This window comes from Dermochelys coriacea, chromosome 12 (assembly GCF_009764565.3).
Source record: "Dermochelys coriacea isolate rDerCor1 chromosome 12, rDerCor1.pri.v4, whole genome shotgun sequence".
In the NCBI taxonomy this organism is placed as follows: domain Eukaryota; kingdom Metazoa; phylum Chordata; order Testudines; family Dermochelyidae; genus Dermochelys; species Dermochelys coriacea.
The window spans coordinates 19,078,192-19,104,560 of record NC_050079.1 but is presented as its reverse complement, the minus strand read 5'-3'; the positions used below and the strand labels follow the sequence as shown (position 1 = coordinate 19,104,560).

At 39.1% G+C, this 26,369-nt stretch overlaps 1 protein-coding gene across 4 annotated transcripts in view; it reads right to left on the bottom strand.

Moving 5' to 3' along the window:
* Positions 1-26,369, bottom strand: part of ITFG1 (integrin alpha FG-GAP repeat containing 1) — a 202,583-nt gene that overhangs the window by 49,850 nt on the left and 126,364 nt on the right. For all 4 annotated transcript variants that reach the window (XR_006275021.1, XR_006275022.1, XM_038368637.2 and 1 more), the window contains exons 12-14: positions 24,157-24,265; positions 13,133-13,176; positions 5,330-5,408 (exon numbers count right to left, since the gene is read on the bottom strand). Coding sequence is in view for 2 of the 4 variants with exons in the window: in XM_038368637.2 (XP_038224565.1) it covers positions 5,330-5,408; positions 13,133-13,176; positions 24,157-24,265 (232 nt within the window). In the remaining 2 variants the exon portion in view is untranslated. The remainder of the gene's footprint in view (positions 1-5,329; positions 5,409-13,132; positions 13,177-24,156; positions 24,266-26,369) is intronic.

Below are 26,369 nucleotides of genomic sequence, written 5' to 3'. Positions count from 1 at the left end.
GCTAAAGAAAGGAGAGTTACTTATCTGCAGTCTTAGTTCTCTGAAAATAAGTAGTAATATGGTTATATATTCCTTGGTCACATGTCCTCTGGCACTTAATGAAGTTGATTCATAGCTCAATAAAAATTTTTTGCCTCAGTGCACATCAAGAAGCAAATACACTACACTTTACTGCATAACTGTTAGTTTCTTTTTGACTTAGGTCCTGACCTAACCAATACAGTGACCTAACTTTAATGATGTAATCCAGGGATAATATTTTCAAAGACCTCATTAGAAATTAATTCTCAAAAGGAAGTGTTATAAATAGGTCCACATTTCTGGAGACTCACATAGCACAACAGATATATACTGGACAACAAAAAGTATTCTATTAACAGCTACAGGAGGTGCCTATTAGTGGACTCCAGTCCTTCATCTTTATTTCCACGTTTCTGTGTAAGAGATGGAGATACCCAAACAACAAAAAAGCGAATAAAACATATGGCCAGATGTAATTACCTTCCAAGCTGTTTTCAGAAAAGATGGAAAAAATAGATTTTTTTTTTTGCCAGAGACAGCATTCATATTTTAAGCACACAAGACCAAAAATGTTTGTTGGCAACAAAACGCAACTAAAACGCCAATCATTAAAAATCTCTCTCAACACTATCTTAACAACTTATATTTTAATAACTAACTTTCATGTCCAATACTTGCTTCTCAGTAATGCAAGCACAAAAGACAAGACATCCAGACACCAACTAGACAAGATGGGAAAAATAAGGCTGTCCAATGTGAAATAAAGTAACAGACAATGCAGCATTCAATCTCCTTAAAAACTTATGCTGAGCCAAAATAGTTAAAGAAGAGTAAGCGAACTCTGTATTTAAGATTTACCAATGTCTTCCAAGTGTGATTGATCTGAGGTGGGCTACAACTCAGACAGCTTTGACAAGCGTCTCAAGTTTTAAACTTGATAGAGGACAACAATTAGAGATGCACGTTATCAGTCAATTAGAAATCATCCCTTTAGGGCACAGTCTGATTTTAATATAGTATGTTAGTGTAAAATTAAATGAAAAAGTGTCTGAACTCATCATGGAGTTCTGAATGCTTCTAGCAGAAAATAAGAGTTCTTTTTAGATTCAGGTCATGGAGCTTGCTTTGCAGTGATGAAGATGAGAAATGAAAAACACCAGCAGAATGATTTACTAGTTAAGATGAATTCCTACTATATATTAGGAAGGAATATTGAATTAGCATGAAATATTACTTTGTCTCATTAAAAATGTAGGCTAACATTTTCAAATTTAATTTGTCTAAAGTTAGGCACCTACATCCATATTTAAGCATGTAGGAAATCAGAAACTGTCAGACTGTATCAGACCAGTGGTCCATCTAGTCCAGGATCCTGTCAGAGTGTTTCAGAGGAAGGTGCAAGAAATCCCACAGTGGACTACTATGGAATAACCTGCCCATAGAAGGTTTCTTCCTCTATACATTAGTGATTGACTTGTACGGTTTAGCATGAAGATTTATATAGACCATAAAAAACTATTTTTAAATTCTATCTATTGAAATGCTGGATGTTCTCGACCATACTAGTGTCCATGTCCTTTTTAAAATTTTACTAAGTTCTTCATCACAATGAGGCAATGAGTTCCACAGGTTAATTATGTATTATCATAGAATCATAGGACTGGAAGGGACCTCGAAAGATCATCTGCACTCATGGCAGGACTAAGTATTATCTAGACCAATGGTTCTCAAACTTTTTTTTCGCGGACCACTTGAAAATTGCTGACGGTCTTGGCGGACCACTTAATGATCTTTCCAAATGTTGTTTGTACCATTAACTAAGTATTGTAAAGCACTTTGGATAAAAGCACTAAAAAAACAAAAAAAACAAAAAACAAACAAAAAAAACTTAATAATAATTAACTTTTTTTGTTCTACAAATAAAAGCACACAACTCATATTTTAATATGAGTAGTCTCATCTTTTTAATGGGATGGATGTGCCCTCTCTCCCCCGCTGCAGAAGCCCCTGAGCTGGGGCTGGGAATGAGGCAGCTGCAGCCCTGGAGCTGGGGAAAGTTGCCTCTTTCTCTGGCCACCGCAGCCCTGCACGTCCCAAATTCCCCTCACCCTGTCTTCTCACCTCACTGCCCCCTCCTGTTGGGTCGCCCTCCAAGTTATGCAAGTATGATAGAATTAGAATTATGTAGTAGTAGAAATAAAGATAGACAAAAGAGTATATAGGTATTGTAAAAAGGTATGAACATCAGTTCCATGCTGTTGAATTTCACTCTGTAACAAATGCAAGGCCAAAGTGCTAATTATTTCAGGCCGGCACAGGACAAAAAGTCTGTTCTGGAAAGTGATAAGAACTTTGAGGAAACAATGCAGTTCTTTAAAACAACACCCTGATGCTCTTCCCCCACGGGGGCTCCTTGTCATGCATATGTAAATCTTGGTATCCAAAGAGGGAAAAATAGATAGTGGGATAAAACTTGTTAAATGAAGCAAGTGTCATAGATTGCGTTGTTAAGTAAAAGAATGAATGATGAGTGCATGGAATTGAGAACCTGAAGCAGGGAAATAATTGGTTAGTAAATGGTGCCAGCCTAATCCTAAGAATTTCAAACTTGGTATCGAAGGGCTGAAGAATATGCAAAGTGGAGATAACCGGATGACCCCCGGAGGGCGAACCGGAATCCACCCAAAACGCATCAAGGAAGAACAAGAAGATAACACCTAGCCATCATGGATGTACCACCAGCTGACTGAGCTGATTGATAGTCATCTCAATTGTAAATTCAGCATGATGAAGTCGTAGACTTGTATTGAACCAGAGACCTATAAAAATTGAGTCCAGGGACTGTGTTCTTTGAGTCTGGTTCTACGACCACCCTCCAGGAGCATCGGATGTGCATCTGACAACGACTCGGCTCCACTCTCGTGCCCAGGCCACCTGGCCAGTGACGTGGCATGAGCAACATCTAGGCTGGTAACTATAACAACCTTTATGTAGAACTTGTGTGCGAATGTCTGTGTGGATCTATATAGAAATTGCATATAGGAATATTTTGTTGTATTTACAATAAACGCGGCAATTTGCCTTGTTCCTCTTATAAGATCCTGTTGGTATCATTTTTATTAGTGTAACATTCCCACCTACCCTCTATTCCCCCAAGGCCACCACCTCACTTTACATGTGTGTCTTCTCCAGGGTCCAGGCACCAAATTAGTGGAGCCAGGCCTGCGCGGCTCCATTAATTAGGTGGATGGCCCTTCATCCTCTCATGTGCAGCCACCCAGGCACACCCCTTAGAGAGAAATATCCACGGACCACCTGAATGAGGCTCGCAGACCACAGTTTGAGAACCTCTGATCTAGACTATTCCTGAGAGGTGTTTGTCTAACCTGGTCTTAAAAATCTCCAATGATGGAGATTCCACAACCTCCGTTGGCAATTTATTCCAGTGTTTAATCACCCTGACAGGAAGTTTTTCCTAATGTCCAACACAGACCTCCCACTGCTTCTTGTCCTATCCTTAGAGGTTAAGGAGAACGATTCTTCTCCCTCCTTCTTGTAACAAGCTTTTATGTACTTGAAAACTGTTATGTCCCTCTCAGTCTTCTCTTTTCCAGACTAAACAAAACCAATTTTTTCAATCTTCCCTCGTAAGTCATGTTTTCTAGACCTTTTATCATTTTTGTTGCTCTTCTCTGGACTTTCTCCAATTTGTCCACATCTTTCCTGAAATGTGGCACCCAGAACTGGACACAATACTCTATTTGAGGTCTAATCAGCGCAGAGTAGAGCAGAAGAATTACTTCTTGTGTCTTGCTTACAACACTCCTGCTACTACCTCCCAGAATGATGTTCGCTTTTTTTTTTTTTTTTTTTTTTTGCGCAAGTGTGATACTGTTGACTCATATTTAGGTTGTGGTCCACTATGACCCCCAGATCCCTTTCTGCAGTACTATTCCTTCCTAGGCAGTCATTTCCCATTTTGTATGTGTGCAACTGATTGTTCCTTCCTAAATGGAGTACTTTGCATTTCTCCTTATTGAATTTCATCCTATTTACTTCAGACCATCTCTCCAGTTTGTCCAGATCATTTTGCATTTTAATCCTTTCCTCCAAATCACTTGCAACCCCTCCCAGCTTGGTATCGTCCGCAAACTTTGAGTGTAAGAAAGTATTTATTTTTATCAGCTTTAAATTTGTCATCTTAGTTTTCTGTGTCTCCTTCCTCTCATACTCAATTAAAGGGTAAATAGAAGTACCCAATTTACCTTCTTTATAACTTCCCATCATTTGATTATACCCAGATCACATCCTCTCCTCTAAACAGTCCCTATTTTACCAATCTTTTTTCATGCAGATGTTTTTGACACTCATCTCTGGACCCCTTCTATTTCTCTTATATCTTTTCTGAGTTAGGGTAACCAAAACTGAACACAGTATTCCAGGTGAGGGCATACCACTTATTTGTATAATGGCATAATAATACTTGTAGTATTATAACCCGTTCCTTATATATGTCTTAATATTTTGTTTAATTTCAACTGCTACACAGTTTTTCAATGATGTGTCCATAATGACACCCATATCTTTTTCCTGATTGGTTACAGTTAATTTGGAACCTGGTAATGTGACTTAAATGAGAGATACATGTACATGGCACCTCAGAAAAATCAGGCCCCTTATTTAGGTGGCTAGATATGGATTTACATGGTTAACTTTAGGCATCCAATTTTGCAAATTTGACCTTAGCAGACAGTACATGAATCATCAGTACTTAAAAACTCAACGATCCTACAACATGCATTGAACAATACCAGAAAAAAATCTACATTGTGTTTGTTAAATGAACGATCATACATGTAGAAGTGAATCAAAATGATTTTATTTAGTGAGTAGCATGTGCATGGTATTCCATAAAAATAAAGATTCTGACTGAAAGTTTCTAGCCCATCACTACCCCCTGATCTTTTACAGCTTCAGTTCATGAAAGACGAAATTGTACCTAACCAACTTTTCATGATGCTGCCCAGTGCTCAGATTCTGACAGAAAGTAGAAGCTATTCAAACTCTGTTTGCATAGGACAAATGAAAGGAAGTAATTACAGTGTTCACAATAAATAAGATGTAAGATGAAAACTGAATGGAAAACATACTGTATTTGTGCCTTGTATACTGGAAGAACTATTCAGGAACAAACGGACTCATTTAATCTTTTAGTAGATTTTTTGCAACCTCCTATATGTTGCTGATGATTATGTGCAGAAAGATCATAATTACATGTACAGTATTAAGAAATAAATACTGGTCCTACCTGAACCATTTTTCAGATACCCATTTGCATCTACAGTTGTGTACATGATATAAGGTCCAGGCTGATTCACACCAAAGGGCTGAAATACAAAGATGAAATTAAGCATCCAAACTTTGATGCAATTTTTTTTTCAAGTTTAGGAATTAGCACAGCTAAAATAACAAAATAAAACTAAAGGCGAATTTCTGTGGCTTCATGGTTAAGATCACCCCTTAAATGTGGATATCTCTTCAATTATTTTACAATATCAGAGTAGAATTCATTTTCAAAATATGATAATCATTTTGCTATCTATAAGTAATGATACTCCTTTCAGTTAATTCCTAAACACACTTTTCTATTGTAAAAATACTTTTATTATACAAGATCAAAAATGATAGTGTGTAAAAGTGTTCACTCTATCCAGTGCTCACTCCATCATAGCACCTTTAGTTGTGGTTGATTTAACTAAATGCAGTTAAATGAATCCAGTCAGTTTCATGTAAAAGCCAAATCTGGAATATTCTGCATCATTTTCAGATGCTTTTAGTCAATGATGCAGAAAACACTATTTCCAGTACTGATGCTGTTTCATCAACTACTGCAAATGTAAAGGAGATGATTGACTGCAACCTGACAGTTTGATGGAACTGTAGAAACTAGTGACAGAACTTAAATGAGCTGATTATCTAGGGTTTAAAGTCACAGACTGTACAATCTTATTAGAATCTATCTTAAATTCTTTCCTCAAAATGAAACCAAACAACTTGACCTTTTTCTTGTAAAGGACATAATTTTTGAGCTATTTGGCCATTAGCCAAAATAACATGCTATCTATCACTATATAAGGTCTTTTCACAGTTTCAGTGATAAGTATGGTTGCCCTGACAGCCATAACTTATCTGGACTGAAATCATACATATATATTTTACATAACAAAACCTTATAAATTATTCAAATTATTTGACAATTTGAATACCTTCTCGGTGAGACATATTATGGAGTGGTGATAGCCAATCCATAAATTAGGCTGCAACTGAATTCTGGTGTAATCTGATTTTGTGTAGTCCTGACCCGCTAAAATCCACAAACAAAGGAATACAGGCTTCAAAATTGATAGGCCACATCTGGGGCTGAGGTTTAATTTTTTTTTTCAAATTGGAAGTAAATTTAAGAGGATATTACTGAATTATGACATCTCAAGAATCAAGGTATTTACCAGAATTCAAAAATTCCATTTTCTGCCATTTTGTAGGGGGGAAAAAAAGGAATAAAACTTAAGTTTACTGTAGATCTCTTGCTGAACTCCTGAGCAAAGGACTCACAATTAGTTTGATTAAACTAAAAAGAAAAGGTGTACTTGTGGCATCGGATGAAGTGAGCTGTAGCTCACGAAAGCTTATGCTCAAATAAATTGGTTAGTCTCTAAGGTGCCACAAGTACTCCTTTTCTTTTTGCGAATACAGACTAACACGGCTGCTACTGTGAAACCTTTGATTAAACTCTAATTTTAAAAGATTTTAAATGGTAATATCAGAATGGCACATTGGCTCAGACAAGCTAAAAATAGGTCTGATGACTGCTGAAAAAAGACTTATACTGTACTTATACTCTAACTATTGCTCCTTGAGATGTGGGTGTAGACCTGTAATTCCACTCAGGTGTGCGCACACTTAGTGCACTGAAACCAGAAGACTTCGACTAGCAGTACCCATACGGGTAGTGCTCATACTATTTGACTCTAGTCTCTCCCCATGCTATTTAAGGGCAGCACCGCCCTGATCCCCCTGAGTTCTTTCACTCCAAATGTCAGGAGTAGAGACTGATGTGGAGAGGATGGAAGATCACGGAATACACGTCTGCACCCATATCTCAAAGAACAATTTACAATACAGGCACTTAACAGTCTTTTCTTCTTCAAGTAGTTGTAGACGTGTATTTCACCTAGTGATCCATAAGGAGCACTCACAGGAAGTGTGGTTCAGAGTCTACTTAAAGAATGATTGCAGGGATGCCTTCCTGAAGTTTACATCTGACCTAAATGCAATTGTAGTCACATAGTGTCTGATAAAAGTATGTGTAGAAGACCAGGTAGCAGCCCTGAAATTGTTCACTGAGGAATGCTCTATATGTAGGTTCTGCACTCATTGAATGAGCCTGCAATCTATGCAAAGATGTGGTCTGAGCTATTTAATATGCTGATGAAATGCAGGAAGGTATCCACCTGGAGACTGTTTACACAGAGACTGCCTGACCCTTCATTTGATCTGCATAGGAGACAAACAGAAGAGGTGATGCCCAAAAAGGCTTAATTCTGTCTAGGTAAAATGCCAAACATCATCTTGAATCGAACATGTGAAGTCATTGTTCATCTGCACTGCACTGTGGTTTAGGAAAGAATGTCAGTAAATAAATCAATTGGTTAAGATGAAACTGTGAAACCACTTTTTGACAATTTTGGATACAGCAATAGGGCCACTTTGTCCTTGAAAAACTGGTTCTACAGGGACACTGGCATTAAGACTTGTAGCTTGCATGTGCTCCTTGCATGTATTATGGCCACAAGGAAGGGAATCTTCTGGCACAGAAGTGACAGAGAACAGGTTGCCAGGGGCTTGAACTGAGGTCTTATAAGGGCAACCAGGGCAGTATTAAGGTCCCACAAGGGAACCAGTTCTTTCTCAGGCAAATGGAGACTAGTGACTCTCATGAGAAATCTTACTACCCCGGGGTTTGAGAAAATTGACTTCCCTTGGATTGGTAGATGAAAGGCTGAGATCACTGCTAAGTGAACCCTGAATGAGCTGATTGAGAGACTGGAAGTCTAAAGGTGTACTAAGTAATACAAATGTTCTGAATGCAGGCCACCATCAGCTGAATCTTCTGAGCAAACTACCAAAATAAAAATTGCTTCCACTTGGCAAAAAAAGTCACCCTAGTAGATGGCTTCCTGCTGCTAAACCACAACTGTTGAACAGCTTCCTAACATTGTTCCTTCTCCTCAAATAGCCATGCAGCATCCACATCATGAGATGTACAGTGTTCAGTGCTTGATGCAAAACTTGACAGTGGTGCTGTGCCAGTAGGTCGAAATGAAAAGGAAGAAATATGAGAGGATCAATCAATAGATAGAAGGTCGGAGAACCAACATTGCCTCGGCCGAGCAATTAGAATCAGTTTGGCATGATCCAACTTCAGCTTAAGAACGACCTGTGGGATGACTGGAATCAGGAGGAAGGCATACCTCAGAGTCTATCCCCAATTGAGTTGGAAGGCATTGGTTAGGGACCCTGGGTTGAGACTTGCTTGAGAGCAAAATTGATAACACTTCTTGTCTCTCATTGCAAACAGGCTGATAATCAGAATGCCCCACTCTGCAAAGACTAACCTCAGCACACTGGTCTTCCGAGACCACTAGTGATCTTAGGAGAAATTCCTGTTGAGATGATCTGCCAGTTGTTTATGGATCCCCGGTACGTGAGTGGCTGTGGGAATTATGCTCTCCTTGATACAGAGCTTCCAGAATTTCATTGCTTCTTGACACACCTGGTGGAGAGCACTCCATGTTGATATTGAGGGAAACGTCTAGTTCCGACCACTAAACTTGCACCTTCAATGTCCCCAAATGCACTCCCCAACCTATTGAGGAGGCATTGATGACTGTCGTCCTGGTTGGAGGAAGACAAATAAATGGAACACCGTGGCATACAATGCCCTGAACTGTCCACCACTACAGAGAATACAGGATTGACTGAGGCACTCTGTTGTGCCTCTTTAATTATTGACAATTCAGGTGACAGAACAACCTTAACCATGGTTAAAGAGGATGAGGGCACAGTCTTTGCATGCAGCCATATGGCCTAATACACTTAGGAAGACACAGACTGTAGTTGAGGGTTGAGACTGCAATTGAGGACTTGTTAGAAACTGTTCATTCAGCAGAAACGCTCTCAAAATTGTAGAATCTAGTAGGATCCCAATGAACTTAATTTTTTGAGTTGGTATTAATGTCAACTTTCCTTTGTTCAAGATGAGGCCCAGACGATCGAAGAGACGTAATGTGAACTGGACATGAGAGGATTTGCTCACAGGACTAGCCTCTCATTAGCCAATTGTCCAACTATGGGAAGATATTAATTCCTTTCTGAGGTAAGTTGTCATTACACCATGCATTTGGTAAAAACGTGAGAAGCTGAGGACAGGCCAAAGGGCAGTACAGCGCACTGATAGCGGTCACCTCCCACATCAAGCGTATAAATACCACCCCCATCTTCTAGTCAGCAGGAAAGGCAATGCAGAGATCTTGTCCTAATGTCACCCCAACTGCTTCCTGTCCATCCCTGTAAACTTTCCCCCTTCTCCCCACCTGCTGTAAGGGAGCCTTTAAAGGGGCAATGCCCCTCTTCTTCCAGCTAGCTGGACAAAGACCCAATCATATCAAGGCTGCAGTGGGCACATTTATGTAACTATTTTATGCATTAATATGATAGCATTGGTAGCAGACCCATAGTTAAGGTTATGTTCAGTTTTTCAGACAAAGGGGGATTTACATACCTTTTGAAAGGCATGAAAATTATTGTTGTTAATAACCAAAAAGATATTACACTCTCTTAGGGTCAATAATTAATTTCCTGAAAAGTTACAAGTGCAATCAACCAACATACTAGGAATTCAAAGGAATTGAAAATTACTTCCCTCTGAAAATTCACAGCCAGTGTTTAATACTCAGATTTCTCTAATGTCAAAGCTTTTTCTGAAACTATACGTGCAAACAGTAGCTTAAAAATTATTAGCATTATTCATTACTATTGTTTTATTTACTCAATAAATGCTACTTGATAAAAGTTTTTTGTCAAATGCCAATGTGTAAAATTTTAAAATTTGATGTTTAATGTTCTCTTCTGAGGGAGAAAAAAAGGTGTTAAAATAATAAAGTAATTACAGAAAACTGAAAGGGATTTGTGGATCATTATACAATGAATGGTAACAAATGAGTTTGGAGGAGGAATGGGAAAGACTGTTGAATTATCCATCGTATTTGTGTACACAGGAAAGGAATTGGAGAAATGGTGTTTAAGAGAGACAGATGAGAAGGTTTGGTTTTTACTATGTTGAGTTTAAGCTGATGCATTAACATTCAGCAAGAGGTCTCTCATAAAGACAGCTGCAGATGCAAGACTGAACAGAAAGGGAGAAGACAGAGGGAAATTTGGCAGTGATCTACACTCATGGCTTATCTTTACTACTGTGGCACCTCTGCAGCACGTCTGATGAAGATGTGCTACGTTGACGGGAGAGCGCTTTCCAGTAGACATAATTACTCCTCAATGAGAGGTGGAAGCTATGTCAGTGGGAGACACTCTCCGACCAACATAATGTGGTGTAGACACGGCTTTAAGTTGATGTAACTTATGTCACTCAAGGGGGGTGGTTTTTTCACACCTCTGAGCAACATAAGTAAGGCCCTACCAAATTCACGGTCCATTTTGGTCAATTTCACGGCCACAGGAATTTAAAAATTTCATGATTTCAGTTATTTAAACCTGAAATTTCACAGTGTTGTAATTGTAGGGGTCCTGACCCAAAAAGGTGTTGTGTGTGTGTTTGTGTGGAGGAGGGGGTTGGGGTGGTCGCAAGATTATTGTGGGGGGAGGGGTTGCGGTACTGCTACCCTTACTTTAGCACTGCTGCTGGCGGCACCGCTGCCTTCAGAACTGGGCAGCTGGAGTGCGGCGGCTGCTGGCTGGGAGCCCAGCTCTGAAAGCAGAGCCACTGCCAGCAGCAGCACAGAAGAAAGGATGGCCTGGTATGGTATTGCCACCCTTATTTCTGCACTGCTGCTTGAGGGCCCAGATCTGCAGTCAGCAGCTGCCACTCTCCAGCCGCCCAGCTCTGAAGGCAGCAGCAGAGTAATAAGGGCGGCATGGTATGGGATTGCCTCCCTTACCTCTGCACTGCTGCTGGTGATGCTGCCTTCAGAGATGAGCACCGGGCCAACAGCTGCCACTCTCCGGTCACCCAGCCCTGAAGGCAGCACAGAAATAAGGGTGGCAATACCTCAATGCCTCTAAAATAACCTTGTGACCCCCCCTGCAACTCCTTTTAGGGTCAGGACCCCCAAGTTGAGAAATATTGGTCTCCCCTGTGAAATCTGTATAGTATTGGGTAAAAGCACACAAAAGACCAGACTTCATGGGGGGAGACCAGATTTCACGGTCCGTGACACGTTTTTCATGGCCGTGAATTTGGTAGGGCTCTAGACATAAATTACATAGACGTAAGCAGTAGTGTAGACAAGCCCAGAGACAGTAGCTGAAGTCATGAGAACAAGGCAAAGAAGAAGAAGGCAGTGACCAAAACACTTATAAGGGGGACACTTATGAACAGTATGGATGTGAGGAGAGCTGAAAGTACAAGTGAGTTTCATGCTGATATTGTCATAAAAGGTTACTTATACTGTAGCAAACAGCTCCTAATACTTTTTTGTAGGGGAAGTATATTTACATTCAGTGTTATTTAAGATGGGGTGTCTACCCCACACAAACTCTGCAGGGATAAATTAGGCCCATTAACCTTAGGCTGCACCTGGAGGAAACCTAGGAAGTGCTAGGGCCTAACTGCAGATGAAGTCCAGAGGGGAGGAGCTGGGCAGGATCTAAAAGAAAGGAAGCTGGCAGGATGGGGGAAGAAACCTGCAGAGGCACTCCCTGATACACAGGGGAAGAGCACGAAGCTGCAAGGACAGAGTAGGAAGCAGTCAAGGAAAGGAGCAGTAAGGGCTGGGAGAGTAAAAGCCCAGAGCTGCTTGGCTGAAAGTCCCTGAACTAGAACCTGGTGTAGAGGATGGGCCTGGGTTTCTCTACCAGCCACTGGGGGAGTGGCACAGACCATCCAGGGGGCAGCGGACTGCCTGGGACAGTTTACTTCAAAGGACCTGTGATCCCCTAGAAGGGGGAATAACTTTAATGTGACTTAGCCAGAAGGCTAAGCTATGAAGAGGACAGTGCTGCCGCTCCTCACACGAGAGGCCATGGAGTCGCTGAGGGGAATGACAGACTGCGTAACCACAGGATGGGGTGTCAGACCAGGTGAAAGAGCTAATTCCCTGGATGAGCCACAAGGAGGATACCACTGAGCTGTGAGTAGAGCAGTCCCTGCAACAGTGGCAGTGAGTAATAAACTTTCCCCAACATCTGTTTATTAATGTTCATTTCTGATGTGATTCCCTCTTTTTTATTCCTTCAGCTGACTTTTTAATATTGTGAGAATGGCTTGCTATTTCACATCACAAAATGTCTCCAAAATAAGTAAATAGATTTGATTGGAAAACTGGTTCCATATGTAGCAATTTCTTAACTCCTAAATACACCAATATAATCAATGTCTTGTTAAAATGAAATTCTTATACATTATATAAACCTGAATTATTTAAAAAAAATCTGTTAATTTTACTTTCTTCAAGCTCCTTTTCCAGACCCAGTTGTACTATGAATATGTAAAACTGCCAACTAATAATAGCTAGGTGGGTGGCTATTAGTGATTACTGATAGAAATTGTTTATTGTCTTTTGTAAAAAGTCTGCAGATTTTGGATGTAGTCAGTCTTGAGAACCACATGTACTTGTTAGTGTTAGTCCTACTCTTCTGTTCCTATTCCCTCAGTCAGTTACACCCACTTCTTGCACTGTGTCTTAAGTTAGACTTTAAATTCTTCCAAGCAGTGGCTGTTTCCTGTATGTTTGTACTGCAGTCAGGAGAAGGGGCACCATTCAGACTGCACGCTTTAGATATTAATTTAATTAACAATGTAAATAATTATACTTACTGTTATTTTACTAGGACAATCGTTAGAACAGAGGCCACTAAGAACTGTGGAAAAACAGAAACGGGGTTTATAGTTATTATATTGTCAAACAATTTTACAGTAAGCATTACCTCTCTCTGAAATCTATTAGTGTAAAGCATCAATTCAAGCCCCTCTACATAGGTATACTTAGCTTGCCTCTCTTGTAAAATAGTTAATGAAGAGAATAAACATTTAAAAAGACTATTGATCCATTTAAATTATGCCACTTCGCAGAAGTTAATGAGCTAATCATTGCTCTATCACACTTATTACACTAACCAATCAGGTAGTTGCAAAGATAGATTTGCCACTTAAGAAAAATGCAAACAAATTAAAATGTATGCTAAAAATAGTTGCATTGTATACTGTGCTCATAATCCTTCATTTCAAGTATATGACTACTCCTACAGTTTATTTACTTTTTTTTTTTATCAGATTAGAAAAAGGAATCAGTAAACTTCAAGGTAGTAATAAAACTGTTTATATTTGTGAAAAATTATAATATATCTATCAAACAAATTCCTAACAATCATTTATCCCATCAGTCAGAAATTACTGTTATTGACAAATGTATGTAGTTGCACGTAATGCATAATGTATGTGACAGTTCTGATTATATTTAAATCTTACTAGATTAAATAAGTGTTGTCAATTAAATGCTTAGTTATAATTAACTAAAGGAGGACACGAAAGCTGTCTGATGCATAATCAAATGTGCTCTGTCACATCACCTAGTGCAAATGAAAAAAGCACACAATGGATCATTCTGATTGGAGAAGACCAAGATATCTTCTCCTCCTTTGTCCTGTCATTTCTGGTTATCCCTTTGAATAAGGGATGTTATCTGTCCAAGTTATCTATTCATATAATGGTTCCTTTAATATTGAGAGTTTGCACAAAGTACATCCAGCTTTTACTCCAGTGCCTGCTAATGCATTAAAATGCAACTTCCTCGTGGCTTCCTGTAACACAAGTGAAAGTCTGCCTCTCAGATTTCAAATGGCTGCAGATTTGGGCTCTGCCATTCCAAGCTAGGTCTCTGCTTCGTGTGTGTGTGTGTGTGTGTGTGTGTGGGGGGGGGGGGGGGAGGAGGTTGGGAATGGATGAGTCATTACACAAAGTAAAACTATTTCCCCATGGTATTTCTCCCTCCCACCCCACCCCCCACTGTTCCTCTGATATTCTTGTTAACTGCTGGAATTAGCCTACCTTGCTTGTCACCCTGAAAGGTTTTCCACCTTCCCCCCCCCCCCCCTGCTGCTGGTGATGGCTTATCTTAAGTGATCACTCTCCTTACAGTGTGTATGATAAACCCATTGTTTCATGTTCTCTGTGTGTGTGTGTATATTAATCTCTCCTCTGTTTTTTCCACCAAATGCATCCGATGAAGTGAGCTGTAGCTCACGAAAGCTTATGCTCTAATAAATTTGTTAGTCTCTAAGGTGCCACCAGTACTCCTTTTCTTTTTGCGAATACAGACTAACACGGCTGCTACTCTGAAACCTATTTCCCCATGGTATTTCTCCCTCCCACCCCCACCCCCCCCACTGTTCCTCTGATATTCTTGTTAACTGCTGGAATTAGCCTACCTTGCTTGTCACCATGAAAGGTTTTCCTCCTTTCCCCCCCTGCTGCTGGTGATGGCTTATCTTAAGTGATCACTCTCCTTACAGTAAGAAAAGGAGTACTTGTGGCACCTTAAAGACTAACAAATTTGTTAGTCTTTAAGGTGCCACAAGTACTCCTTTTCTTTTTGCGAATACAGACTAACACGGCTGCTACTCTGAAACTCTCCTTACAGTGTGTATGATAAACCCATTGTTTCATGTTCTCTGTGTGTGTGTATATAAATCTCTCCTCTGCTTTTTCCACCAAATGCATCCGATGAAGTGAGCTGTAGCTCACGAAAGCTTATGCTCTAATAAATTTGTTAGTCTCTAAGGTGCCACGGGTATTCCTTTTCTTTTTGCTACATAAATATGTAAAACTGACTCATGCATTGTTATATGCAAACATGTGATTTTTGTAGAAGCAATGGTTGCCCCATGTTCTGATTATATGAAAAAAGCAAACAATGAAAGGGTATATTTGTAAACAGATTTTCTTGAACATAGCTCTATTTCTATTAGCTGAAAGTTGCTCCCCTACCACACGTGAACTTAATGAAATCAAAATATGAAATATATTATCAAACTTGTTACTTAGATAATATTGTAATGTAAACATACTTAAGTGTCTACTGTGTATGTTATTTATCTTTTAAAAAGCCAGTTTTTCTTTTAAGTTTAACCAGAACCTTCTGAAATACTATTTTGCAGATAACTGGCTCATGATGTGAATTAATCACTTGTGCAATTAAATTCTATGCTGCGCCTCTGAGAGGCGTAGCACAGAACTTACAACTCAGGATGAGAAAGAGCAAGGAAATGTACACTATAAAGTTTTACCTTGAAAGCTTGTGTACATTGTAAAGTTTTACCATTTAAACTAATATAGTTATACAGATGTAGTCCATGTGGGTACTTTTTTCTTGTAAAAGAGTGGAGTTATTTGGTTAAGCTTCCCAATCAACATGCAGTAAATTGAAAAAAGGCATTCTGATACTAAAATAAAGGTGTCCATATGGAGGATTATAGGAGTATAAATATTGGTTTAAATTCACAACATAGATTATATCAGAAATGCATTCCAATGCAGACCAGGCCTAAACATCTTTTTTACTCTCCCAATCCTGGACTATTTTGTAGGGGGATTGTGTTGGATCATATTAAAGAAGTTCTGTATTAAAATCACAAATGAGTTTGATTCCCCATAGTTTAAATTTCAGGGTATTACTAATTAAGAGGTCTCTTGGTTTCTGGTACTGTTTTTCTCCCTCTCTGTGTGAAACTTGCAAGCTGCTAATTGTGTTAGTACATTCTAAGACAGAGTCTGGTCTCAAAGCAATTCTTTGTAACAACAACTACTCACACAGAGAGAGACTCAAAGCAATACTCTGTAACAACAGAAACAGCACCCAGAGACTCCCCGCCCTTTTGTTGCATTTATCTCACTTTGTTAACAATTGTGATTAAAATAGAGATAGAGAATGTATGTGGATGGATGCTTGGTGTGGATAACAACAACGATCAGGGAGGTGCCAGCCTAAGAATCCAGTGTCCATTGGCCGAGGAAGGCATCAAGTGAAAATAACCAGAGGACCCACGGAGGGCAGACTGGAATCTACCCAACAGCCTCAAGGATGGGAGAACCGAAGAACAAGATAACATCTGGCAGCACGGAGCAGTCAGGAATGTGCCATCTGTTGATTGATTCAGCAACTGCATGATGAAGCAATTCCCATAGACTGGCAAGAAATTCCTATAAAAATGGACTCTAGAAACTGAGAACTTTGGGGTCTGATTTTGCAAACCAACTTCCAGGAGCATCAGATGAGCATCTGACAAGGCCCTGCTCCCTCCTCATGTCCAGGCCACCTGGCCAGTGGCTTGGCATGAGCAACTCTAAGGCTGGTAACTATGATAACAATCTTGCAGAACCTGTGTGTGTGTGGGTATGAATGAATGTGTGAATAAATATGAAATTGAATGGAATATTATAGCTATAACTAACTGCTTACTATGATTCTTTCTGTATTCACAATAAATGTGGCATTTTGCCTTATTCCCTTTAATAAGATCCTGCTGGTTTTTATTTTATTGGTATAACACTTTGTGGTCCCCAGAGTACTTTAATCAGCCCTTAGATGGCCTAAATTGCAGCAGTGCTGCATATGTGAGGCTTAGTGCCTGACTGCCTTTCCTGTTCCGAGCCCCACAACCAGGATGCTCCCTTCACCAAGGTTTGTGAAAGGGTCCTTGGAACGCAGCCTTATGACTGTCTTCTTCAGTTTGTGTGCTGGGACATCCTTCCCAAACTGGAACTCCCAGTGAAAAGTCTCTAACGCAGAAGTAAAGTACAGAGCACCTGTGGTATTTTAAAAAGTTATCATTCCATTTAACTTAACTAATGTACTGCTCAATACAGATTTTTTTCTGCTATCTTCCCCTTATATTTCCACAGTACTATTTATCCTTAATATAAAATATTTACTACTGTGAATGTATATTCAGAGCAGTAAAATATATTTATCTCTTGGACCTTAGACTCTAAGTTAGTCTTGTATCCCGCCTCCACTTTCTTTTAAATACTGTCCAAATTTAAACAAAATTACCATGGGCACTACAATCTTTAAGCATAATACTGTAGACTAAAGTTTCTGCCTTAACTTTGCATTTCCTTTCCCCCTACCGCATTGAAGACAAACCGTTAGTTTTTGAAATGTGGTGTTCAAAATGACCGGCCTTTGCCTCACATTAGTGCCAAACGATGTTGTCAGATTACTCTCAGTAATTTTAAACCTTTTTTCTAGTTTGAAATGAACTCAATTAAAAAATCCAAGTTAATAGGAGTTTGATAATAAACCTGCTTCTGCCAATTTTTGTGGTTTTACAGTAATGTTTTCCTTTAAGGTATTTCTTTCTTCCCTGTTGCTGAGTGCAAGACCTAGACAAACGAGGAACTGACTGAACACTCAGGAAAAACAGTGAAAATGACAACAGAAAGTGTTATCAAGGTGTGCACAATAAATAAACTTAATAAAAAAGATATTTTCCATCCTAATTTCTTTAATTTACAGTAGCATTTGATGTTACTTGAAAAGAAGTGTGATTTTTAAGTTGCCCCTTTAAACAGTGATGTAAAGTCAACATTACATCTCTCTCAGTAACAGCTTGGGGAGACACACGCTTGAGGAAATAGCTTGCTGACTATGAAATAAAAGTCAAGGCTTTCGTCAGCAGATTGCAAATTAATATCTCATTCACTTTTTATTTTCTTTGCTCCTTAATACCAACAACATGTGTTCCTGAGCATACTTTATCCTTGTGCCAAGACTTAAGGCTGGTTCAACCATGTAAAACACTGATTAAATAATGATACTCTAATAACCTGGTGACAAATCTGTGATCTTTCAGAGAAATTCTGACTCTACAAAATTGCTCTTTTTAAACTAATCAGTAGGTCTTCAATTTAAGATGTAAGAAATACAACTTTAAAAGAAAAACAAGGGAAATGAAAAATATGCTTTACAGGGTGTATATCATTAATTTACAATTTCTACTTCCCAGTACATCCTTAAAAGCACTATTTAATTTACATTTTTGCATAGCTGGAATCTGGGGGAAGTAAAATTGTTGTATAAAAACAATTATATACTACATTGAATGAAATACTCTCTCACAAAGTTAAACACTGCACAACAAATTAGTTTAACTAGGTGCACTGATGTAAATTAAATTAGTGCTATAGTATGAAAACTGATCAAAGATAAGCTCCAAGTACATCTCTAATGGGGTGTCATCAACTAAAAGCAGAACTTACAGGGGTTGTACTTTCAGTTCTTTTGGAGAGAAAGAGAGCCTAGAGGAGCCCATATGACAATGGATGGGGAAGCCCAAAGATACAGGTGGAAACACAATTAAGGCCATATCCACATTATAGGGAATGTAGTGACATAGTTATAGTGGTATAACTGCATACCATATATGTAGCCTACAGCAATGGAAGAGTTTTTTCTGTTGCTGTAGAAAAAACAATTCCCCGAGTGACAGTAGCTTCTTCCATTGACCTGAGGGTTAGAGCTTGGCATAGCTATGTCACTCAGTGGTGTGGATACAAGAGCCTCCAAGAACTGTGAATCTGAGTGACGAATGACAGGTATTCTCTCAAATCAAGCATTGCTACCATTTCTTCTTGTTCTTTCCCTTAGCCGACAAACATAACCATATCCTTCTCTAAGCTGTGACTAACCAGCTTACCCTCTTCCCAGCCCTAGCCATTGCCAGGCACTAGAAAAGACATATCCAAGCTGAATGACAGTAATAAAGTTACATGTCATCTGTATACTGATGGCACTAGTCTCACCTACCACCTCACATAATATACTGAATAGGAGAAGATAATTGCACTGTTGCCAAATGCTTCCCTCACAAAAAATAAAAAAATAAATAAATAAAAAATTGAAAGGCCTTTCTCTATTATACTACAGACTAACATTCCAAATTTGTTTTGAAAACGATTTCTTAGGACTAACATCAAGAACGTATGCCATCTTGATCAAATTATTTTTGGATTACTCTACAGTCTTTGAAATACGTCATTACCTGTTAAACTATTCAACATTCAAGATCCAAGTACATGGGATTTATGCTACTCTTTACACTGTTTTAGATGTTAAGGAAATTAACTGTACTAGGGGAAACAAAGAACTCTAATTTATGTTTTTGCATATTAGAGAAGAATATTTTCAAATGATTTGTTTTAAAATACGTTTACTGTATTTGTAAAATCTTTCAGTCCACATATACTCTGGTAGTGATTTCACATCTCAATTTTTTTTTTAAATGTTACTCTGTAAGTAACCTTCTGCAAGCACCATGAATTCTGTTCTTAAGAGACCGAGATCACTTTCCTCATCTTCATGTGCAAAGATCCTGAGCATAGGCTCTACTTTACTGACCAAATGTACATTGGTACTGTTCACATAGTGTGTGCGCTCAGAAGCAGCAAATGGTATTGATGTATTACTCTAAAACAGGGGTCTCCACACTACGGCCCGCAGGCCGGATCCAGCCTGGGGCTTCCATTTCTCCGGCCCTCCAACCAACAGGGGAGAAGCGGCGAACAGCTGAGCAGGCTCGCCGAGCAGGCAGGGGGAGGGGCCGCCGGCAGCAGCTCACGCAGGGCGGCAGTACAGCTAAGCTGTGCGGAGGGGTGAGCGCCCCCAGGAGCCAGTGTCCCCCCAAAGGGGATCCAACTTAGGGGAGAGTCGTTGCTGCAGCCGAGCAGGAGAAGCAAACAGGCAGGCATAGGTACCCATCAGCAAAAAGCAGGCAGTCTGATGAACATTTACAATCAATTTTGATGATAGGGAACACTAACTTTGAACCACAGCTAAATGCAATTTTGTCAGAAAAACATCAGCACCATACTTCTCACTAATTCTAAAATAATATTTCTTTATTTTTGAATATGTGTATTTGTATGATACAAATGTGAGTTTTTAGAAATAAAAAAAAAATGTGAAATGATTTTTAATGTATTGACAAATATTTTGTGTGATTTCACAGTAATTGCATCCATTAACTTTTATACCTGATTTAGAATTTAATGCAACACTGACATGAGTAGAGTAGTGTTGTTTTTTAAACAATTTTGCATATATTTCTTTCACAGTTGCTTCGGCCCACGAAGCCCCTTCAAAAATCTAATATCGCCCTCGTCTCAAAGTTTGGAGATCCCTGCTCTAAAACAATGCTATGTTAATGATGATGATAATTGCCTCACACAAATATGAGCCATGGACTACTGATAGTGCTATCTTCTGGAAAATGATAAGCACCTTCCTAGGATGTCAGATGACATTCACAAATGTCTCTGTATTACTTAAGGCTTAGATGTTGGTGTTACAAGGGGGACACATCAAGGCAAAGTCAGCTGTAGCAAAGGACATCGTAGTGTTTTTACAAGATGGCCTGACTAGGGGGCTCAAGGCTGGAAAGAGAAGTCAACCAATGCAGAACATTACACTGTAAGAAACCCATGAGAATCTTTCACTGCTGTCAGATAACAGATCCTTGAGGACTACCACTCTTGTCAGCTCTGTGGAAATATTTGTGTGTCATGGTCTTGATCTGTGTTCTACAAGTTCTAAAAAAAAACAACTTTCAGCTTCATAGTTGATATCTCTTCCTCTTCTCTCTGAAAGTATCTTGCCTACTCTCCACCTCCTTATCCAAGGGAGTTTTAAGGCTTGGCATGCTCTCAATGAAACCCCAGTTATATGTTCTAGTTCTGCAAACTATCCAGGCCTCCATCCCCAATGTTACCATAATCTCTCATAAAATAGAAAGTAGTATTGTTGCTCTTCTGGTTGAACCCAAGGGAGTAGAAACACATAAGTTAGATTCGAACACCACCCAATAATGAATAAAGATTTATACAGTAGAGGCACTTAAAGCCTCAGGAAAACTCCTCTCATTATACTCTGAAACCTGTTAGAACATGAGTGAGTTTGTGGGTGGAGAGATCACACATCTTTTGAGAAGGTCTGTAAGGCTCTTATAAAGTCTTACATTCACACTTCCTCTAATACTGTAGAGTTAAAATCTTCATCCCTGGTGATTCAGTGTTTGATAGAAGGGTGTTAGGAACAGGTTGCTCGTGTAACCCTTTAGTTCCTTTTGAATTCTACATAAGTAAACGGAATCCTCCTCCCTCCTTCCCTAGAGATGACTTATTACTTTCTATTTCACACTGTGAAGGCTCTCTGACATGGAGGGGACTGAGAGAGGGACTTTCTTGTGAATTCACATTCTAGGATCCTTCATGTCAGACAGTCTTACCCCTCCTCAGATGATTACAATATATCCAGAATTGTTTTGTTTTTTTATGACTATTGCTTATTTGTTAAGTAGTTGAAAGGGAACAGTGCGTTCCTCCAAGAAATCCCTAAATTTCATTTGAAGGCTTTGCTATGTATGGTTCTAATTGAATAGAGCTTTTTACTTTTTTTCATCTTTAGAAGCTATCATTCTGGAGACTTCTTGTTGAGTGGTGGTCCTAAGCCCATGACATCTGGCTGGCCTCTATCTGTCATGAAGATAGAGAATGCTCCACTGTGAAGACTGTCCGACAGAGGGGCCAAAAATGAAAATTCACAGTTTAGACAGAATTTTCCCTATCTTGTTTATGGAGTCTAACTAGCTAATTTTTGTAATGAGGAAAGTAGTATGGTCTAGTAGTCAGTATAAGACTACTAGTCAAGAGTTCTGACTAGTTGGCAAGTTACTTAACCTCTGTGCTTCATTTTACCATCTGTTTAAAAAATAATAGAAATAGTACTTGCCTCCCTCACACAGGGGTTTAGTAAAGTTTATAAAACATTTTAGGATCCTTGAATGTAAAGTGTTGTAGAAGAGCAATTATAATAACTTAATTCACTAAATAACCCCTTTCATTTATTTTCTTCTGTTCTGCTGTTTGCGTGCAGCTAAGTGACTTGAAAACTGGATTGCTGTTGGTTAGGAGAGTCAGATGTTAATTGCCTCACACAAATATGAACCATGGGCTGCTGGGAGTTCAAAAGTGTGCGTGTTCCAGCTGCATCTGAATCAGGTCTCAGCACTGAGATTTGAAGGTTAATGAGAAAGGGATTATAATCACTGTTCCTTCACAATCTTTCCCACTTTTAGGAGCTGTTGGGGGAAAAGCATATGAAGACACTTCTGAGATAATTGGACCAAGCCTCTGCTTTTGAGTGTCTCTTTCTCATGTAGCATACCCATTTTTATGAGGTAGCTGAATCCCAGATGAGGGCACAGTGTGAAGCACGCCACATGGAACAGAAGGGAAAACCTGCCCAGATTTGGGAAACCCCAAAACAAAAGAAGCTTTTGATGTTGGATGGTTTTCCAGAGAATCCCAGCCTTGGTTTTCCAGCTCTTAAGAAAGGCAACAATGGCCCGCTCCTCATGTGCAATCTCTATGCTGGACTCCGAAAAGCAGCAGCTTCAAACAAGATACAAGCTAGGAGGAGGAAGTGCCATATTCCTGCGTTTACAGCCTTAGCAAACTGCTAGGTGTCTCTGCTTCCCAAAGAGTTTACCATCAAAATATTCCTAAGATATCAGTATTTAACCTGCAATTCCAGCTTCTTTAGGTGGACCCTTAGTTGTTCTCCAGACATGTTTTTGGAAGTTTGGAATGTACAGCAAATCAGAATCAGCTGAATCATCAGTTCTAGACAAGCTGCTAGGGAAATCTATTTTCAAATAGATGTTACGAAGGTGGGGTTTTGTGCATCAACTCGCAACGGATTCCCAGTGGAGAACAGACTTCCACAATAAGAACTGCAGTCAATACTCTCAGGGCTGAGGATGACATATCCAAGTTTCTCTGGAAACCCACCCAAAACCAAAAGCTTCTCTTGTTTTTGGTTTCAAGAGTCACCGATTTTGGCCTGGTGTCAGTGTGGGAAGTTTCCAAATGCCTGCTCAACTGTCTCAGCCCAGACTTCACCTGTACGATGGTTGGGAGCCAGTTTCTCCACAGTCTCTTCAGCTGTCTCAGTGTGGATCATACCCACAGACCAGCTGGGGGCCCCAATTTTGCTGCAGCCTGCTCAATTGTCTCTGCATGGATCTTGCTCATGTACTGGTGGGAGTCAAGTTTAACTTCAGCTTGCTCAATTGTCCTGGTATGGACCTTGCACACAAGCCAACTGGGAGTTGAGTTCCTGCAGCCTGCTGTCTCTGTCTGCAATTTTTGAGTAGGGAAAAGGAAGAAAGAAGCAATGCTGGCCTTCAAATTCTCCTTAGAAAGTACAATTTTTTTGCATTTAGCAGTTCTGAGAAAACTTTTTAAGCTAATGAAGAAGCAGAAAAATTTATTTAAGAATCTTAAAAGTTCTGTGAAAATTCTGCTATAAAGGAAAAGATGGAGTCTGCTGCGTGTGCCACTTGTAGCAAGAGAATTCTGGAGAGTTCCTCCTAAGGGGCAAGCCTAAGCCCAGGCTCAGAGTGAAGATGTGATCTGCCATGGACATGGGGAATGCCCCACTGTGAAGACTGTCTGACTTGGAGTGTACTGCAAGTATTATTTTAAGATAGGGTTGGTCAAAATTTGTGTTTAAAATACTTGACAGTGTTCTTTTAAATGCAGATAATAGAATTAATTAAAATAGAAAAACAGGAAACAGAGGATAAATAACTTGTCAGAGTTCTGTATAGTATTTAGAATTCTTCATCTGCAATAGCCTCCTCCATTTTTAAAACTTACTTTTGATACACTAATACAACTATGCTTTTCTTTTCTAGCATTATCACAATTAGTATAATAGTTAAAGTATTCATACTGCTTTCATGAAGTCCCATTTGTATATTATTTTTATGGTGATCACTTACCAATAACTTTAACAAAATAAGCATCTGCTTCAAAGTTATTCTTTAATGTGTGGATGGCAAAGTCACTTTTGAAATAGCCTTTGCTTAGTACAATGATATCCAAGATTCCCTGTGAGGAAGAAATCAAAAGATTAGAATAAACTAGCAAACTAAATAACGTCTAAATACAGTACACATAAATCCTCTTAAAGAGAGAAAATATTTCTCAATTTATGTGCGTAGTAAGATTTATAGGACACCAAACAACTTTGATTTCATATTAGGATTCTAAATTATCTAGATTAAATAATAACATGTAACAAAATGGAATCCGTTTCCTTCTCCAACCTCTCATCCCAAGTCAGAGAAGAGGGGAAAATGAGACCATAAAACCCCTTTTACAGCTCTGAACAACCTTCCCCCTTGACATCTCCATTCCTCAAAGCCATGTGCACCTTGGATAGCTGAAAATGACTCCCTCTGGAGCCCAGTGGTTATAGAACAGCAAAGAGGCATTCTTCCAAATTCTGTTTGCTTATGAACAAACTCCATTCTCAACTTAAGTTGATGTTTTAACTATTTGCATATGAAGTGGTTACTATTTAAAAATATACTGAAATCTGGAATAATTATAGTATCAGCTGGCAAATGATGAGTTTTTAAATATCTGCTATATATAAACAAACATGTAAGCAAGGATTTTATTTATTTATTTATTACAGCTAACGCAATCAGTTTAGCTTGAAAACCTATCTACCTGAATACCTGATTCTAGTAATGTTTTTGTTAAACTAATCTTTGCAAGGACACATCAAAAAATTAAAGAAAAAATAAAACACTCAATTTTGTGTGGGAAATTAATTTAACTGGTTTACTTCCGATGCAACTTTCAAAGCACAGGTGCTAGTCAGATACTCTGTCTATAAGCACCAAACACTATGTCATCACGTCAACTCTACAGAGGACAATTTTACTTTTGAGTTGAGAGGCTGGCTGGGTGAATTACCAGCAGCTGACACTTGACTTGAACAAGGGACGGGTGATCTCTGCCTTCAGCTTGAAGTTCTCTAAGGAGTGAAATTGGAGATTAGAATGACTCAAAATCACCACAAAATTTTACCCCAGCGGATCTTGTCTGAAAGGTGTATTGGCTCAGTGACTGCTGTGGAGCCAAATTAGCAGATATCCAGATACTTTTGAAAGAATGGCTTTCAAAGGTAGCAAGGTTAACTTCTCTGAGCATGCGCTTTGGTTTCCTTCCATGACTTTCGTGCATAATTTGTTGTTTCATTTTTGTATATATTAATGTAACTAAATATCCCCAAATGAGTTACTTAAAAAGGAAAGGAAGAGAAAGATACAAAAAAACATTTTCGACTACGTTTTAGACACAGCAAAGAATAACAGTTGGGAATCAGACATAATTGCCTTGAGGATGCCCTCCAAACAATTATGTGGACTTATTCAGAACTTGTCAAGAGTTATTTATGAACATAGCTTTTTAAGAAAAATCTAATTTAAAAAATGGTGTCCTATGAAATCGTGAATTTAAGACGTACAAGTCAGTTTTGAAGCACTCTATTTTTAGGCACAGTAACAATGGAAGTGTCACTTTAATTTTTTTAAATCAATTACAGACAATAATTTACACACAAGCGTCTTTGACTGAAACAGATTTTGTTTTCTAGGACCCAGCTGTCTCTAAGGCTCAACCTTGTGTCTCACCCCAGGAGAAAACCAGGTAAGGAATTTTAGTTACTTCCATGTTCACTGCGCACAACTTTTATCTTGGGGAGTTAGAGACAGGGAAAGGGGGAAATAACTTACTAAAGCGCTGAAACTTATTGCACTGCTGACAAGCAGATGGAGGTGGAAGAGAGATCTACACTCTTCCTGCTCCCTGGGGAGAGTATCAGGCATACAGCCGCACCTTTTCCTCCTGTGACTGAGCCATGATGCGGGGAGACCTAATGGAGCCACATGGAGGCAAGAGTTTTACTCCATCTTACTACTCTATCCACAAAATAATGGTAAATTACAAATAACCTTGTTTAGGGCAGATTACGAAGTTTACATCAGAAACCTAGATTTTCAAAAATGAGTTTTCACAAAGCACAAAAACGTGTACTATGCAAATCATGTATTTCGTGCACAAATGGCCAGTTATTCACCTAACAGGACATTCCTCAAGTAATTAGGGACACACCTTTTAAAAAAAAATCAGATCTTTTATT